The sequence below is a fragment of the Hylobates moloch genome, unplaced genomic scaffold (genome assembly GCF_009828535.3).
Source record: "Hylobates moloch isolate HMO894 unplaced genomic scaffold, HMol_V3 SCAFFOLD_15, whole genome shotgun sequence".
Classification (NCBI taxonomy): Eukaryota; Metazoa; Chordata; class Mammalia; order Primates; family Hylobatidae; genus Hylobates; species Hylobates moloch.
In genome coordinates, this window is record NW_026652290.1 from 9,341,275 (window position 1) to 9,358,606 (window position 17,332).

At 43.7% G+C, this 17,332-nt stretch overlaps 1 protein-coding gene across 6 annotated transcripts in view; it reads left to right on the forward strand.

The window, feature by feature from the left end:
• SEMA4F (ssemaphorin 4F) overlaps positions 1–2,597 on the forward strand; it is a 35,600-nt gene extending 33,003 nt beyond the window's left edge. For all 6 annotated transcript variants that reach the window (XM_058428343.1, XM_058428344.1, XM_032177276.2 and 3 more), the window contains one exon: positions 137–2,597. In XM_058428343.1, coding sequence (XP_058284326.1) covers positions 137–747 — 611 coding nt within the window. In that variant the 3' untranslated portion in view covers positions 748–2,597. The remainder of the gene's footprint in view (positions 1–136) is intronic.
• The last annotated feature ends 14,735 nt before the right edge of the window (positions 2,598–17,332 follow it).

Consider the following 17,332-nt stretch of genomic DNA (forward strand, 5'->3'; position numbering starts at 1 on the left):
TTAGCCTCTGTAGGAATCCCCTTTTTAGCTTAGTCTCCATAGCCCCTTTTCATATCTGACGTCACCCCACACTTTTCTTCATCACACCTCCAGCCTTTAGCCTCACCTCCTTTTGTGCCTTTGCTGTCTCTCGCAGAACGTCCAGTAGTATTTGAAGTTCCCGTGGCTACAGCTGCGCATGTGGTCTTGCCATGTTCTCCAAGCTCAGCATGGGCATCCTGTGTGTGGCACCAGCCCAGTGGAGTGACTGCACTCACCCCCCGGCGGGATGGACTGGAGGTGGTGGTGACTCCAGGGGCCATGGGCGCTTATGCCTGTGAATGTCAGGAGGGTGGGGCAGCCCGTGTGGTAGCAGCTTACAGCTTGGTATGGGGCAGCCAGCAAGATGCTCCAAGCCGGGCCCACACAGTGGGGGCAGGACTGGCTGGCTTCTTCTTGGGGGTTCTCACAGCGTCCCTGACTCTTATTCTGATTGGTCGGCGTCAGCAGCGACGGCGACAGAGGGAACTTCTGGCTAGAGACAAGGTGGGCTTGGACCTGGGGGCTCCACCTTCTGGGACCACAAGTTACAGCCAAGACCCTCCCTCCCCCTCTCCTGAAGATGAACGGTTGCCACTGGCCCTGGCCAAGAGGGGCAGTGGCTTTGGTGGATTCTCACCACCCTTCCTGCTTGATCCTTGCCCAAGCCCAGCCCACATTCGGCTAACTGGGGCTCCTCTAGCCACATGTGATGAAACATCCATCTAGAGCTGGGCAAATGACCACTAGTGTATAAGTGATCACTGGAACGGAGTGACCACTGAGATGCTGGGGGACACTGGGCCTGGAAGACCATCCCAGCCTCTGAGTTCTCTTTGAGTATGAGTGATTAATTGGACTTTAGTGTCTGTTCTCTCTGAGCCTGGATGGGCTTGGGGCCAGACGTTTGCCTGATTCCTGATTCCCATGAGAAATCAGAACTGCTTTCTGCAGCAAATCAGGGCTTCCCCCTAACATCTGAACTCCTGTAACCCTTCATCCCTGGCCCCCTATCTTGGGCCCATTAGTTTTGGGGATGGGGCACAGGGCATAGCTATAACTTTGCTTTCTGGTTGGAGCCTGGCCGGAAGGAAGAACCCTGAAGGTGGTTGGGGGCAAATGTGCACTGAGTCGTTGGGGTAGTTCTGCTTATTCTTCAAGTTTATCTGAATCTGTGGGGAGTGCATGATCCCCATGTTGCAACATGGAGTCTCTGTCCTGAGATCTTCCCCATCTCAGTTTTCCTTCCATGAAAGAGTACTTGTAAATACATGGTGTTCATAGGAGACCTGGCCTCATGTGCATGAATGACTGGGCCGATGCTTAGGAATATTTATGAGGGATGGGGAGGAAGAAGATTGGAATGGGGGCATTGCCTGCAGAACTTTAGACCCTGTAGCCATAGAGGGAATGGCTTTCCTTTCTAAAAGGAACTGAAACGCTGCCCCTCTCCCCATTGCCCCACAACCTTACTCTAAATTTGATTAGAGAAAAGCTCCTGAAGTGACCTTCCGGGTGAGAAGGGCAGCAGTACACATGACCCCATCCTTTTCTTTGTTTTTACCCTCTGGCTGCCACCACTGCCATGTCACAGCTGCTTTCTCTGGCTAAATTGTAGGCTGTACCCCATTTCCTTGGCTCCCATTAAAAATTAACAACATTCTAATGATTAGGGAACAACAGAAGGGGAACAGTCATAGGATATACGAGCAGTATAAAGATACGCTTGTAATCAGTGACTACTCAGGGTGACATCCTTGCCCTAAAGCAGGAGTCCCCCCTACCTGGGGTCCATGGACTACCTGAAATTGTATGCAAAATGTTGTTTGTACATGTGTGTCTGTATGTCTCTGTGGGGAGGTTTTATGGCTTTTGTCAGATTTTCAAGGCCTTAACAAAGTTAAAAGACCACTGCCCTGAGGCTACTGCACTGAGGCCAAGCTAGGATGGCATCACTCTGTGGCAGCTCTCCCTGGCCTTACCCTGCCTGGAACACAGTGATTTGCTGGAACGGAGTTACCACTGAGATGCCAGAGGTTGCTGGGTCTGGAAGACTGTTGTGGCCTCTCAGTTCTCTTTGAGTCTGACTGACTGTGGCCAGTCCCTGGACTGGTAGCTGCTGGAGGCCTTCTTGTTTCTCCAGTCCCTGGAAGCTGAGCTCTATGTGTATTTAATGACATTGTCAACTCTTACCAAATGTCAAGACTTCTTCCTGCTTGACTACTCGCACATGGCTCTAGGCTTCTCCTGCTGAGTCCCGGTCTTGGCCTGTGAATGTGCCTCGTTCATCCCTGGTGCTTGAGCCCCTCAAGCTCCAGTCAGTGATCCAGTCCTTCCCCTTTGAAGTTTTCTGCTCTACTTTCCTTGGCAGCAGCCTGTAAGCTACTCAAAAGAGTCCCCTTGGGTTTGGAATTATCAGTGGCTTTGCCACTAATAAATGCGTGATCTTCGGCAAGTAACCTAACCTAGGGACATCAGTTTACTCATCTGTGAAGTGGGGATAATAAAACCTACCTCAGGGTTGCTGCAAGGATTAAATGAGAAAATATGTCAACAATAAAGACCTGTCTGTACCAATAGATGTTGTTATTGCAAAAATGGGCTTACTATCCATAACCATATAGCTTAACTATATGATAACTATGACATTCGTAGGCCGGGCGTGGTGGCTCATGCCTGTAATCCCAGCACTTTGAGAGGCCGAGGCAGGCGGCTCACAAGGTCAGGAGATTGAGACCATCCTGGCTAACACGGTGAAACCCCGTCTCTACAAAAAATACAAAAAATTAGCCAGGCGCGGTGGCGGGGGCCTGTAGTCCCAGCTACTCGGGAGGCTGAGGCAGGAGAATGGTGTGAACCCGGGAGGCGGAGTTTGCAGTGAGCCAAGATCATGCCACTGCACTCCAGCCTGGGCGACAGAGCGAGACTCGAGACTCCGTCTCAAAAAAAAAAAAAAAAAAAAAAAAAAACCATGACACTCGCAATCATATTAAGCCTCACTCAGTAAAGGAGTCATTGCTTCACAGACGTCCTGTTCTGGGTCACCTCTGGACAGCTCCTAGCTGCTGGTTTCTAGGTTTTGGGAGGCAGATCTATGATTTTTATAATCTTCAGACCTGTCTGACCTTAGTGGCCTGAGATCCCTTTGTATAGAATGGAGGAAGGCTGTGTGTTCTTTGGTTTACCCTCAGCCTATCTTTCAACCCCACTCACTTGAGGTTATGGCCTAGTTCCTCTTTGGGGGAGGAAGGAAGGTGGGGAGATGTCAAAGGGGACTGGGCTTCCTGTGGGGAATGGGAGAGAAGAGTTTTTCAAGGAGGAGAGAGACCAGGGCTCTTATACTCTGAGCCACTATCTGCCTGCCCTAATCACCTAGGGCCAGGCACCAGACAACTAGGGATGGCCTCTTTACCCCAAAGCCTGCTGAAATTACTCAAACTAGCCAATCCTAAGTCTGCCTACCCTGCCTCACTCATTCCTTCCAATGGAAACCACAATAAGCACTCTTGCCCACGTTTTCCCTGCTCCCTCTGCATCCCGACTGACCCTGGTGCTTCCCCATGTGGCCCCTGTATAGTGTGCTTTGCCTCCTGTTTCTAGGGACCTGTGAGTATAAACTTCCTCGATGACAGTCATTTCTGTGTCTGTGTGTCTTATTATACCGTATTAAAACAAACCTGGGTACATTTTTAAGACAGCAGGGATTCTCTGAAGATTAATGATTGAGAAGGATGATTGGATCTGTCTAATCAGGGAGGCTGAGGCCTCAGGCTTTCATTAGGCACGTTGCATGTCTGTCAAGTAAGGGCCACTAATCACCTCACGTGGGTTCATCTGAACCCTGCCAGCCCAAAACACGAGGACGTGCCACCCATCCTCAGCACTCTCAAGAGACACTTAAGTGTGTTTGATACGTAAGCTTCAATTCCTTCCTCCATAAGTGAGAAGGCAGAAGTGGCCTTCCCCGAGGTGAGGACAGGAATGGGAGTTTTTTCTTTGATGTAGACCTATGCCCTGCTTCCATGCCACTTCCTCAGATGTGACAGACCTCTTTTGGGATGGAATGTGTGTTTGCTGGAAACAGCTGTGGCATAGAGGATTGTGAGAAAGGGTCCCCATGCTTGGTGTGGAAGGAGGGAGCTGCTCACCCTCTGTATGGGCTTGGATGAGGAGCTTCTCAGCGGCAGTCATAAGAACCAGAGGATTTTCTGCCCTTTGCTGGGAGCCACATGAGCCCCCTGGATTCATGTGGAATTCTTGGGAGAGGGATGACCACCCTCAAGATGGCTGAGATAAAATATCCCATCAGATCACTGGACGCTTAGAATCGGGTTAACTTGATTAAATAAATAAATAGAAATAGATAGTTTTTGTACCTATGAGTTTGTGGAGAAAAATTCATGCCCACTATGCTAATATCAGCATTTCTAAAATGATCTGTCTGGAGCATATGCATGGTGAACCTACCTATAGATAAAGCAGAATAGCTGTAAATGGGACGGAGTTGAGTGAGCACCAAGTGCCCAAAATGAAGAAAGAGGACCTCCCTTCAACCTTTTGCAGGAGTCATCCCCCTAATGCAACTTCTCCCCACACATATCCACCAAATTAACTTTTTTTTTTTTTTTTTTTTTTACCAGACAAAGCCTATGGTTTCATCATAATAATATAGGTCATCATAGATTGAGAGTGCCTTGTAAATTCCTAGGTAAACGTCCTTGGAAAAAAGGGAATATGAACCTACAGGATTCCAGTCAACAAAATAAGGTGTCCACATGCTACCTCTACAAAGATTTGTAATACAGCTGTCATTAAGATCTTTGCTAGATAAGTTCTTATTCTACTTTGGGTATTTATTATGTTACTAGCCAGGGCAGGCTTTGCCATGATGCAATAACAACCCCACACTCTTAGTGGCTTAAAACATTTGTTACTCATGCCGTATGTCTATCCTTGCTAGTCACTCAGGAACCAAGGCTCAGGGAGGCTTCATCTTGACACAAGCTTCCATGATTGTAGATAAAGGAAAAGGGAACTTGGCTAACCATAGGTAGGCATCTAAAGTTTTTGTCTAGAAGTAACATGCATGATCACGTTTGATCAAAGCAAGCCACGTGACTATGCAAGTTCAAGCAGGTGGAGAAGGGCTATGATAGCCTTGTGCTCAGACCACAGTACTAAGCATTTGTGCCTAAAGTATGGCCACAGGGTCAGCGCGGTGGCTCACATTTGTAATCTCAGCACTTTGGGAGGCCAAGGCAGGCAGATCACTTGAGCCCAGGAGTTCCAGAGCAGCCAGGGCAAAATGATGGAATCCCGTCTCTCAAAAAATAGAAAAGTTAGCTCGGGATGGTGGCGCATGCCTGTAGTCCCAGCTACTTTAGGAGGCTGAGGCGAGAGGATGGATTAAGCCTGTGAGCCTGGGAGGTGGAAGGTGAAGTGAGCCATGATCGTGCTACTGCACTCCAGCATGGGTGATAGAGCGAGACCTTGTCTCAAAGAAAAACAAAAGCAAAAATTATGGCCTCAGACCCTTTTGCTAGGACCAAGAGCTGCTGATATCCTCTTTGTTTCTTTATTGAAGGGAAACATATACTAAATCTTTGCACTCATAATCTCACTCACCCCTCCTATTGAGCACCTGCTACTTCCTCTCCTTTCTTCCGTCTCCATGGAGTATAGTGAGTTTCCTCTTAGAGAAATGGTGACTGGATATTTTAAAAAATACCTGGGTAGGAAGGGCTGTTGAATTAGAGAGGACTCATGGTGACAAGGTTCAGTAAAAAGAGAAACTTAGTGTCTCACTTAGTAGAAAACATAAGGAGTAGTTATTCCCCAGGATTGCAAGAAGGGCCTCAGGAACTGAGGCCTTAGCCACTGGAATCAGTGTTAATGCCACCAGGATTATTTTTCTTCCATTAGTCTGTCATCTCTGCATGTTCTGCTTGTTGGAAATGGCCATATTCCTAGAACTAGGAAAGATGGTTGCCATCTTTCCTTCACATTCAGCTCTGTAGGGTAGAGACAAGACGACTTCTTTGGCTCCAATCCAGGAATCCCAGGGAAGGACTCTGATTGGCTCAGCTTAGATCACATGCCCACACTGAACCAATGACTGTGTCCAAGGCAATGGGATACTATGATTGGTCAGGCCTGAGTCAAGTGCGTGCCCAGGGAGGACAGGATTAAATTGTCAGAACGAGGGACATGGTTAAGTTGGCTGGGCAAATAAAAACCACAATTACTGTAATTTACTATAGCTGTCTTAGAGTTAGATATAGACAGTGACCTTTGAAAACTAAATAAGATCGGAAAAAATTTTTGCAACCTATCCATCTGACAAAGGGCGAATATCCAGGATCTACAAAGAACTTAAACAAATTTACAAGAAAAAAATAATCCCATCAAAAAGTGAGCAAAGGATATGAACAGACACTTCTCAAAAGAAGACATTTATGCAGCCAACAGACACATGAAAAAATGCTCATCATTACTGGTCATCAGAGAAATGCAAATCAAAACCACAATGAGATACCATCTCATGCCAATTAGAATGGCGATCATTAAAAAGTCAGGAAACAACAGATGCTGGAGAGGATGTGGAGAAATAGGAATGCTTTTTTTTTTTTTCTTTTTGAGACAGAGTCTTGCTCTGTCACCCAGGCAGGAGTGCAGTGGCGTGATCTCAGCTCACTGCAAACTCTGCCTCCTGGGTTCACACCATTCTCCTGGCTTAGCCTCCTGAGTAGCTGGGACTACAGGTGCCCGTCACCACGCCTGGCTAATTTTTTGTATTTTTAGTAGAGATGGGGTTTCACCGTGTTAGTCATGATGGTCTCGATCTCCTGATCTCGTGATCTGCCTGCCTCGGCCTCCCAAAGTGCTGGGATTACAGGCGTGAGCCACCATGCCCGGCCGAGAAATAGGAACACTTTTACACTGTTAGTAGGAGTGTAAATTAGTTCAACCATTGTGGAAGACAGTGTGGGGATTCCTCAAGGATCTAGAACTAGAAACACCATTTGACTCAGCCATCCCATTACTGGGTATATACCCAAAGGATTATAAATCATGCTGCTATAAAGACACATGCACACGTATGTTTATTGTGGCACTATTCACAATAGCAAAGACTTGGAACCAACCAAAATGTCCATCAGTGATAGACTGGATTAAGAAAATGTGGCACATATACACCATGGAATACTATGCAGCCATAAAAAGGATGAGTTAATGTCCTTTGCAGAGACATGGATGAAGCTGGAAACCATCATTCTGAGCAAACTATCACAAGGACGGAAAACCAAACACTGCATGTTCTCACTTATAAGTGGGTGTTGAACAATGAGAACACATGGACACAGGGCGAGGAACATCACACACTGGGGCCTGTTGGGGGGTGGGGGGCTGAGGGTGGAATAACGTTAGGAGAAATACCTAATGTAAAAATGACTAGTTGATGGGTGTAGCAAACCAACATGTACCCTAGAACTTAAAGTATAATTTAAAAAAAGAAGAAGAAAAGAAAACTAAATAAGATAATGTTCCTTCCAAATGAAAACCTTCCTATCACTTCCCGTTACAATTAGAATAAAATCCAAATCCTTTGTTCTGATTTACAGAGCCTTACATGTTAGGACCTATGTCCATCTATCTAAACTATTTTTACTTTCCCCTCATTCAGGAGCAACAGCCACACCAACCTTCATTCAGCTTTCTAGATACACCAAGCTTGTTCCCAACTGGGGGAACTGGTTGTTTCCCCTGATCTTTGCAAGTCCTTCTGGTCAGTCAGGCTTTATCTTAAACATTGCCTCCATAAAGAGGCCCACCCTGATTACTCTGTATAAAGTAGCTCCCAGTTACTTCCTGTCACATCCTCCTATTTTAATTCTCAGCATAGCATATCATCAGTTTGTATTTTCTTGTTTGCTTATTTTAATTATTTTCCTTCTTGTTAGATTGCAAACTCCATGAAAGCCTGGACTATGGCTTTTTTGTTCACTGTTGTATCCCCAGTGCTTAGAACAGTGAACAGTGCCTGACACATAGTAGATGCTCAATATTTATTGAGTGAATGAATATGGCCATTGCCGAGCTGACCCACTGGGTAATGGAAAGAACGCAGGTCCTGCTGAGAGGCCAACACCATCCACTTGTCAGTACTCCTATAGGAGGCCACGTAGCTCCCAGCTCCTGTGGTTCTGCAGTACCAAGTGGCAGCCCCTGGGATCCTCTGCTCATAGGCTCACGGTTTTCAAGGGATAGCTTTAGGGTGTCCTTCTCCTAGACCTTAAATTACCTCTCTCTGTCTGTGTTCCTAACTCCATCCTGGACCCTTCTTTGCTTTGGGCCCTAATTTGTGTCTGGTTGTCCACAGGTAGGTCCTCTCTGCTCTTTCTTTCAGAGTGAAAGAATCAAAGTATCCCTGGGAGGCACAACACCACTTTGCAAGCATAAATTCCCTAATCATAGTTGCCCTTAATAATAATAATAATGCCCTAAAATATAATCATGTGCTAGATATGATGTGGGCATTGAGCTAAACATTTTTTACATCAAACTCAATCTCAGAAAGACTGGTGGTGTTAGCCACATTGTCGGCCAGTGAAACTGAGGCTCGAAGAAGAAATAACTTGCTCAGGGTCATACAGTTAGTTTGTAGCTGAGTTGTGACTAAAACCTAGGTCTCTTGGATTCCAACGCTTGTGCTCGGAACCCCTGCAGTGTACCAAGTACCCAAATAGTGCCCATTAGAGATCAACTTCCAAGAACTGGGTCTTGCCTTCCTAGAGTGGAGTGGTGTTTCCTCCTTCACTCATTGTTCATTTCATATATATAAAACAGAACATGATCATATTTCAATACGTAACTTCTGTACAACCAAAAATGAAAACACCACAGTGAAATAAATGAGAAAAACATGGTATTTCATTTGCAATACTTGAAAAAATGTTAACATTCTTAATTGTAAATGAGCTCTTAGAAATCAGTAACAAAGAGACTAACATTACAAGGGAAATGAAAATAAAAAAAACAGGAAAATGAAATAAAACAAATGGTTAATAAGGTGATATGAAGATGATGTAGCTTAACATTAATAGATGAAAAAGCAATTTCTTTGTAATATTACATTATCAATGATCACAAATACAGAAATCTAACATTTGTATAGAATTTTAGGAAATAGGGAACTCTTAAACACTGGGAAAATTTACTCCAGTTTTGGGAAATTTACTCAAAATTTAGATCTTGTATATACTTTGCCCTGGCAGTTCCAATCTGTAGGAATTATTCCAACAGAGTAGTTGGGCAAATTGAATTTTATGTATAAGTATGTTTCTTACATAGAAAATCTATAGCTAATTTATCACCCCCAACTACTTATGTATCAATTGATTGTAAAAAAGTAGATTGGGGGGTGTTCATGAAATATTAATTTAGGTCTATTTAGGTCAGTTTCTAGGGTAGATTCTGGAGACACAAAAGTGAATAAGACATAGTCCCTGTCCCCTTAAAGCTCATAATTCAAGGATAAGCAGATGAGTAAGCAGACAGCAACACACTTTGAAAGGCGCTATTGTTAAGGTGTGTTCCAAATCTGAGGAACCCAAAGATACCTCATTCTACTGACCTCTCTTCTTAACTAGCAGCTTGAGAAACAGGTTTGGGATGCCAATCAAAGCATTTGTACCACCTAACCAGACTCCCCTGAAGCTACTGAGATAGTCTAATGTAGTGTAGTCTAGTGAGACATATACATGCCTCATTTTGTCTTTTGTGTGTATCAAATTTTACATAATAAAACACTTTAAAATAAGATGTTTTTCTGTCTATGGAACCAGAAAAAAACAAGAAAAAAAGGTTGGTGACCTTGTGTGCTCCCCAAACCAGGATTTGTGGAGAGTGGGCATTCTATACTATTGTTGGAAATGAAATTAGTACACACTCTATGGAGGCCATTCTGGTAATATCTATTGAAAACTTTAAAGTGTATATATCATTTGATCCAGTAATTACACTTTTAGAAATTTATTTTAAGGAAATAGCAGTATAAGTGTGCAAAGACATACTTCTAAAGATTTTTATTTTTTTATTAATTATAAGCCTAAAATGTTGGGAAAAATCAATTATTCAACAAGAGAAATTTGGTTAAATAAGCTTCAGTATTGACATGAAAAAATGTCCACATTGTTAAGCAAAAAAGGAGGAAACAATAAGAGAAAAGTGGTCCCTGACAGATAGGAGCTGGCCTGGCACTCATAGCCAGGCCTCGGTGTTTTCCTATTGAACATAAAGGATTTCATAGAACACCAACATCAGACAAGGACACTCAGTGCCGATGATGAAGAAAAAAATGAGATCACTCTATAATCATGTCTCAACACAGGCAAAACAGGAACATTGTCCAGACCACAAAATGACCGAGCAGCCTCCTGTCCTGGCTAATAGGAATGACTGCTGCTTCTTTACCAGTTCTTCACCGGCTTTAGCCTTGCAGCAGTCTTCCCTCCTTCTGGATGAGAATTATTAAGATACCCACGCACAGAATTACCTTGCTTCCTTAAACCCTTCTGGAAACCCCCTAGCACAAGCCTGAGTCCCATAATAAGTTCTTTCTAACACCCTCTTACTGAAACACCCCACAGTTCCCCATGTCATGCATTCTCCCCCACAGCAAAGAGTAATAACCCCAACTTGCTTGACTACAGGTGTGTTCCCAGTGATCTTTGGCTGGACAGCAATGATAACCAGTACTATCTTATAATCATTTGTAATAGATAATGTATTTCCACTGTTATAAAATTGTGTGGCATAGCACACAACAAACTGTTAGCAATGGTCACCCCTGATGAGGGGTTTTACTTTTGATTTACTATCTTTTTTTTTATATTTTTTACAATGTGCATGAATTGAGATAGAAGGAGGTGGATGATGAAGAGGTGGGGAAGGAGAGTAAGTGAAGGAAAAAAGTGGAAGAATGAAGAGAAATGAAGATGGCAGTGGCAGCAGCTCTAAGACACGTTTGATAATGATGTTATTAGGGGATATTTATGTTCTTCTTTAAATATCTATAATTAATATGCATTACATTTGAATATGAAAAACAACAGTTATTTTTAAATGAAAAGAGATTGTGATTTTTCCGGAGAAATACGATATGACTATTTCTAATTTTTTATTTTTGCAATAGTGAAGTAGGGATCTCGTGCCTGACTAACATTGAACACAAGTTTGAGGACTTTTGGTTTTCTGGGTCCGTTGCAGTATAGTTAGATGCAGTAGGTGTCGCTTTTTCCCCAAGAATAGCCTGTTGCTAATGCTGGTGGAAGTCCGCTCTGAGCTGTGCCCAATTCTGTCAATTATCTGTCTTCAAGATTTGCCTAATCTCTAACCTTTGAGTAATGTGTACTTGTAGTTTTCCTTCCTTCTGTAATTTAGATCCATTATCCAATCTAGATAACAGAAATTACTACACTTCTTTATTCCTTTCTGTAGAACTTTCACATAGCCATCCCGTTAGATTTTCATGGTCATCCAAAGTGCTTCAGGCAGGTATTATTGGCTTCATTTTAGAGATGAGGAAGGCGAAGTTCATCAGAAAACTGAGGTCATTAACAATCAATTGGTCAAGGTTTCTTTCTCCTCCATTAGCTAATTCAAGAAACAAGGACATAGGCAGCAAATAAAGCACGATTTGTGCTTTAAATATATGAATATATATTTACTGTTGTAAATATATCAACCGTAAAAATACATTCCCATCAGTTTCCGAGAACTGCAGTACAAATTATGAGAACTGACCATGCTGCTTGCGTACTGTGATTATGCAAAAGCTTCCGGGAATGCATTACATGGGGGAGCCCTCTCAACTTTGGACAAGGTGTGCAGCTTTCAGAGGTCTGGGAGTTGTTCGGAAACACCTAGGCATCCTCAGGGAGCATGCTGAAGGTGACTCATGTTTGCATGTGTGTGACTTGGGGTTACGTTATAAACATGAGGTTTTGTGCTGAGTGGTAATATCAGATGCAAAGGACTGTTTGCTCCCTCTTTTAGAGGTCTCATACTTTTCCAAACCTTGCATGTTATCAATTATCAGGCAATCATTTCCTGAGGCCTGCCACATAGCTGCTGCTTTCCCTTTTTCTAGTTTGCTTTTCCTAAAACCTTTTGGAGTTAGAAATCAAATAACCAAGCTAGGTGGAAATGAGTATAACATAAAGTTTTCCCAGGTTCAAAGCAACTCTATTTGAAGGCATTTGTATTTGTGCATTAATTCCTGGTTCATAACTAAATTATGGAGACACTGACTGATAGGAAGCTGGTTCTGGATAGATGAGGGATGATTATGCCAATATTTTTCACAGTCCCAAGGTGATCAAGGCCAGCTTTGATCTCAGTCTACTGAGTCACGCTGGACGTATATATGGCTTGGTCACTCCATTGCTGCAGCCATCGGAATGCTCCTGTCTGGGGTGACAGTGTCCAGCCTTACGGAGCGGGCCTGACCACCTTCCGATGGTGTGGTGGGCACTGGGCCAGGAGGGAAGCTGGTGGGGTGTGGGGCAAGTACCAGGCTCTGGGGGCGGACTGCTGGATTATGACTCAAGTTGACACAGGAAGATAACAAATCCAGTCCTTTCCCCAGAGGAATTGAGACCTGGGAGTGGCCTTCTCACAACTTCAGGGTGCAGGGTGGAGAATAAGTAAGGATCAGATGCACCACACATACCAGCAGCTTGTGCCAGGCAATGTGCCTAAGATGAGATGGGGAAAGGCAGACACAGCGTTCATGAAATGTGGCCAACAGAAACGAGGTTTCCTCCCAAGGGAGGAAACACATATGAGGGACATTTAAGGTCCCAAGAGACCTGGGATGAGGTGACAGGACCTGGTATGCTCTGCCTATGACCTTCAGCCCTATTGTGGGGCTGAGAAGCCTGGCATTTGGAGGCTTCAGACTGCCACAGGGATCTCCAAATTCACCCGCTGGGGAGGCAAAGGCTTCTGTTGGATGTGTCGCAAGGAGGAGCCCTCTTCACTCAGGCAAGCTGGGCAGGCTTCAGAGGGCTGGGAGTTCTTTGCAAACAGCTAGGATAGGGCTAGGACTGGGTATGGGTACTGAGGACAGGGGCCATGGTTACCTGGGAAATCGAGCCCAGAGCAGGCTTTTTTGGAGCCCACAGATCTGAGGCTTCCATTCAGAGGGGTGGGGACCAGGCAGAGCAGACCAGCTTGGTTTTTCACAAAGGTGGGAGTGAGTTGGAAAGTGGTCTTAGGTCACAAACACTAACCACTTTAAGAGAAATGCAGCTCATCCCACTGACCTTGAAATGAGTTTTGCATGTGCACACACAAGTGTATTTGTGGGTGAAAGAAATTTATCTAAAAAATTACATACATATGCTTGTAATAAAGCATTTAGGACATGCTGAAAAGTACATAAAAATAAGAATCACTTCAAAACCTATAGGCCAGAGATACAATCTCTAAATATATTTTGGTGGATTTCCTTTCAGACTTTTCTCTATGTATATATTCAACATAGGGTTATAAATAGATATTTTAAATAAACATAGTATGATACTATTTTGTAAATTGCTTCTTCCATTTGATACTATATCTTGGGTACTTTTCCACAATAAAATGTTATTCTATATCATCATCCTGCATAGGATTCTATTGCTTGATATTTCTTATTTTAACTAACCTTCCATTGATTAACATCACATCGTTTGAAAATAATACATTTGTTTCTTTCTTCTCTTTCTTATTTCAGCATGTTGGCTGGAACTTCCAGAACTGGCCCAGATAGAACTCATTCTTGACTGGAACCTGATTTTATAGCAGTGCCTTTAGTATTTCACCATTGTTTTTCACACTTGCTCTTGGTTTCTAATAGGTTTGTAATACAGAGGGAGTCTTTGCATTACCTCTAACACTAACAGGGTTTTATATTTTTCTTTTAAGAGGATAGGATGGATGTTGAATTATGTCAAATATCTTCCTAAGCAGCCAGTAAGATGATGGTATAGTTTTTCTCCTTTAGCCTGTGAATGTCCTAGTGCTGAAGCTGCGTTGGTTCCTAAGGTCAGACCTGTGTTAGTGGTTTTGTAGATCAGGAAGGGGAAGTTGCTGCTCTTGAAAATATTGCAGAAAAGGTACCATGCTTTATAACCTGTGCTACACCTGCTCTTTTTAACCGTAAATCAAGGAAATTGTCCTCTATCAGTTCATAGGGTGTTTCCTCATATTTTTTTTATAGCTACAGTGTTCCTTTGTGTGGTTGTGTCATAGTTTATTTATTCAACCAGTTCCCTAGTGATAGATATTTGAGGTGTTTCCAGTCTTCCGCTGCAGTAAGCAACCCCATAAATCTATTATTTTGTAGGTGTGTGGATATACTTTAAAGTAAATTCTCAGAAATGGGACTGCTGTGTTAGAGTGAACCGGGAAGCTTTCAGCCTTTTAGAGATAGATTACTAACAGATAAACTCTGATAGACTCAGGTAAACAGAGTTTAGACAACTTGGCTATAATATATTCCTATGTTTGATAAAACATCTGCAGCCAAGACAGTTGAGCCTGGAATTGTTGCACGTGTGTGTGCATGTGTGTGTGCATGCTTCTTTCATACCTTTTATGCTTCCTTCGTGATATTCATGCTTTCTCATAACGATTCACATCCTTCAGTCTCTCATTTTTTTTTTAATGCACTTAGATTTTCCAGCACATGATGGAAGCAAGGAAGGTGATAATCATTGTTAGACATTGAGCAGCTTGGGGCCAGACACCTTGGCAGGTGCTCTGAGTATGTTATTTCGAACTCTCATTTCAACCACACCAAGAGCTCTTTTGAACTCTTTTTACAAAATGAGGAACCCAAAGCTCAGTTTGCTCAAGGTCCCCAGCTAGGAAGTAGTAAATGCAGGGTTTGAAGCCAAGTCTGTCTGCTCCACAGCCATATCCTCTTTATTGGCCACACCCATCCAGGATTTTTCCCCCAGGCTTCCCATTCCCAGTCATTCCCAGCTAACAATGAGTTGGGAAAGACTGATGCTTGGTGACATGTCCTAATAGTTAAAAACAATACCATTCAGCTTCTGGCTTATTCTTTTAAATAACAGCTCTGTGTTGCTATCTTCATTTTGATGCCAATCAGGTAAAATTCACAAACACTTGTGGAACATCTTTCAGGTGGAAAACATGGGGCTAGTTGCTGCAGGGAATACAGAAGTATAAGTCAAGACTCATGCTGGACAAGCTGAAGCCTAGTCTTGCCAAGCAATATGTACATTGACTGGTTAATGTAGCCTGTTTCTTTTTAGTGCTGAATAATATTCTATTGTCTGATGTGCTGCAGTTTATCCACTCGCCTCCTAAAGGACATCTTGGTTGCTTCCAGGTTTTGGCAATTATGAGTGAAGCTGTTATAAACATACATGTGCAGGTGTTTGTGTGGATATGTTTTCAACTCCTTTCAGTAGATACTGAGGACTGTGATAGCTGGGATGATAATTTTTTTTATTATTTGAAATTTTGTTTTTGAACAAGAATGGTTTTTAAGGAATAAAAACAGGAAAATTGTTGTGCTGGGATCTCTGCGTGTCTCAGCAGGTTATACCAACACTGTCCACACCAGCATCAGACACCCAGCCAGATGTGAGTCGAGTTGCCTCCCGTGTAGCTGGGAGCAGACTCAATTGCAGAGCTGGTGTCTTATACTCGTAGAGCTCCTCTATCCTCCTTGAGCCTTCAGGCTTTGTCTCCATGCTTCTCACACAATGATCTCCTTTGCACAACCTCAGAGCACAACAGTGCTTCTGTTCTGCACAGAGCACTCCCCTGTCTGGATTTTTGTTGTCCTCAGCCTTGCCTTTTTCTCTCCAAATGCAGCAGAGCAGTTGGCTCACCTCGTCTTCCATATCCTCTACCCATGGATTTCTGTTAGCCCTACTCCCTCATCCCTACAACCCTCAATAGAAGTAATTCCAAATCAATGAATAAAACAACTGGACTTTGTCATATAGAGGATAATTCCCCAAGAAACAGGATGCTGTATTAAACTCTTTCAAAAGAGTAAATGAGTTACCTTTTATATGACCAAATTGCTTTCTAAAAGGACTAATCCAAGTTAAAGTGCAAATTTAAAAGCCTCTGAATAAAGCCTGAGAGAGAAGTACATGGCATGGACAATCGACAAATATAATCCAAGAGCAGGAAGTAACCAGATATGAATTGTGAGATGCTGGGAATTCTCCCGAAGTTGGTGCCAAACATACTCATTAAACTTGATAGTGTCTGTACAACGAAAGGGCACAGACGGGTGCAGTAATATAACACACGGTGCGATTCAGGAAAATACCTTATTTATAGAAGAGCAAGGCTGTAAGGGACTGAGAGTATACAGGGCCACCCTAGTCTCACAGCTGAGCAAATTCAGGGAAGCCAGGGCCCCACCCAAAATCAAATCTAAACCTCTGCCACCTAGTTCAGCACTCTTTGCCCATTTAGAAGGCATTCTGAAGTGATTTTGAAAAAATCTTTATTAATTTCTTTTTTGCAAAGTTAAAATATTCACAATTTAAAAATATATATATAAAAGAGGCCGGGCGCGGTGGCTCACGCTTGTAATCCCAGCACTTTGGGAGGCCGAGGCGGGCGGATCACGAGGTCAGGAGATCGAGACCAAAAAAACAAAAAAAAATTACGGGCTGGTGGCGGCCTGTATCCCACTATGGAGGGCTGAGGCAGGAAAGAGGGAACCGGAGGGAGTTGCAGTGAGAGATTCCCACTGCACTCATCTGGCGACAGACGAGACCCTCAAAAAAAAAAAAAAAAAAAAAAAAAAATATAATATATATATATAAAAATTTGTATACTGAAAAAATCTGCCCCCCCCCCCTTTTTTTTTTTTTAATTGAACGATCTCACTCTTTGGTATGATCTTGGCTTACTGCAACCTCCACCGCCCAGGTTCAAGCGATCCTGATGCCTCGGTCTCCCAAGTAGCTGGGACTACAGGTGCCTGCCACCACGCCCAGCTAATTTTTTTTGCACTTTTAGTAGAGACGGGGTTCTGGGAAGTGAGGAGCGCCTCTGCCCGGCCGCCCCGTCTGGGAAGTGAGGAGCGCCTCTGCCCTGCCGCCCCTTCTGGGATGTGAGGAGCGCCTCTGCCCGGCCGCCCCTTCTGGGATGTGAGGAGCGCCTCTGCCCGGCCGCCCCGTCTGGGAAGAAGTGAGGAGCGCCTCTGCCCGGCTGCCCCGTCTGGGAAGTGAGGAGCGCCTCTGCCCGGCGAGGAGCCCCTCTGCCC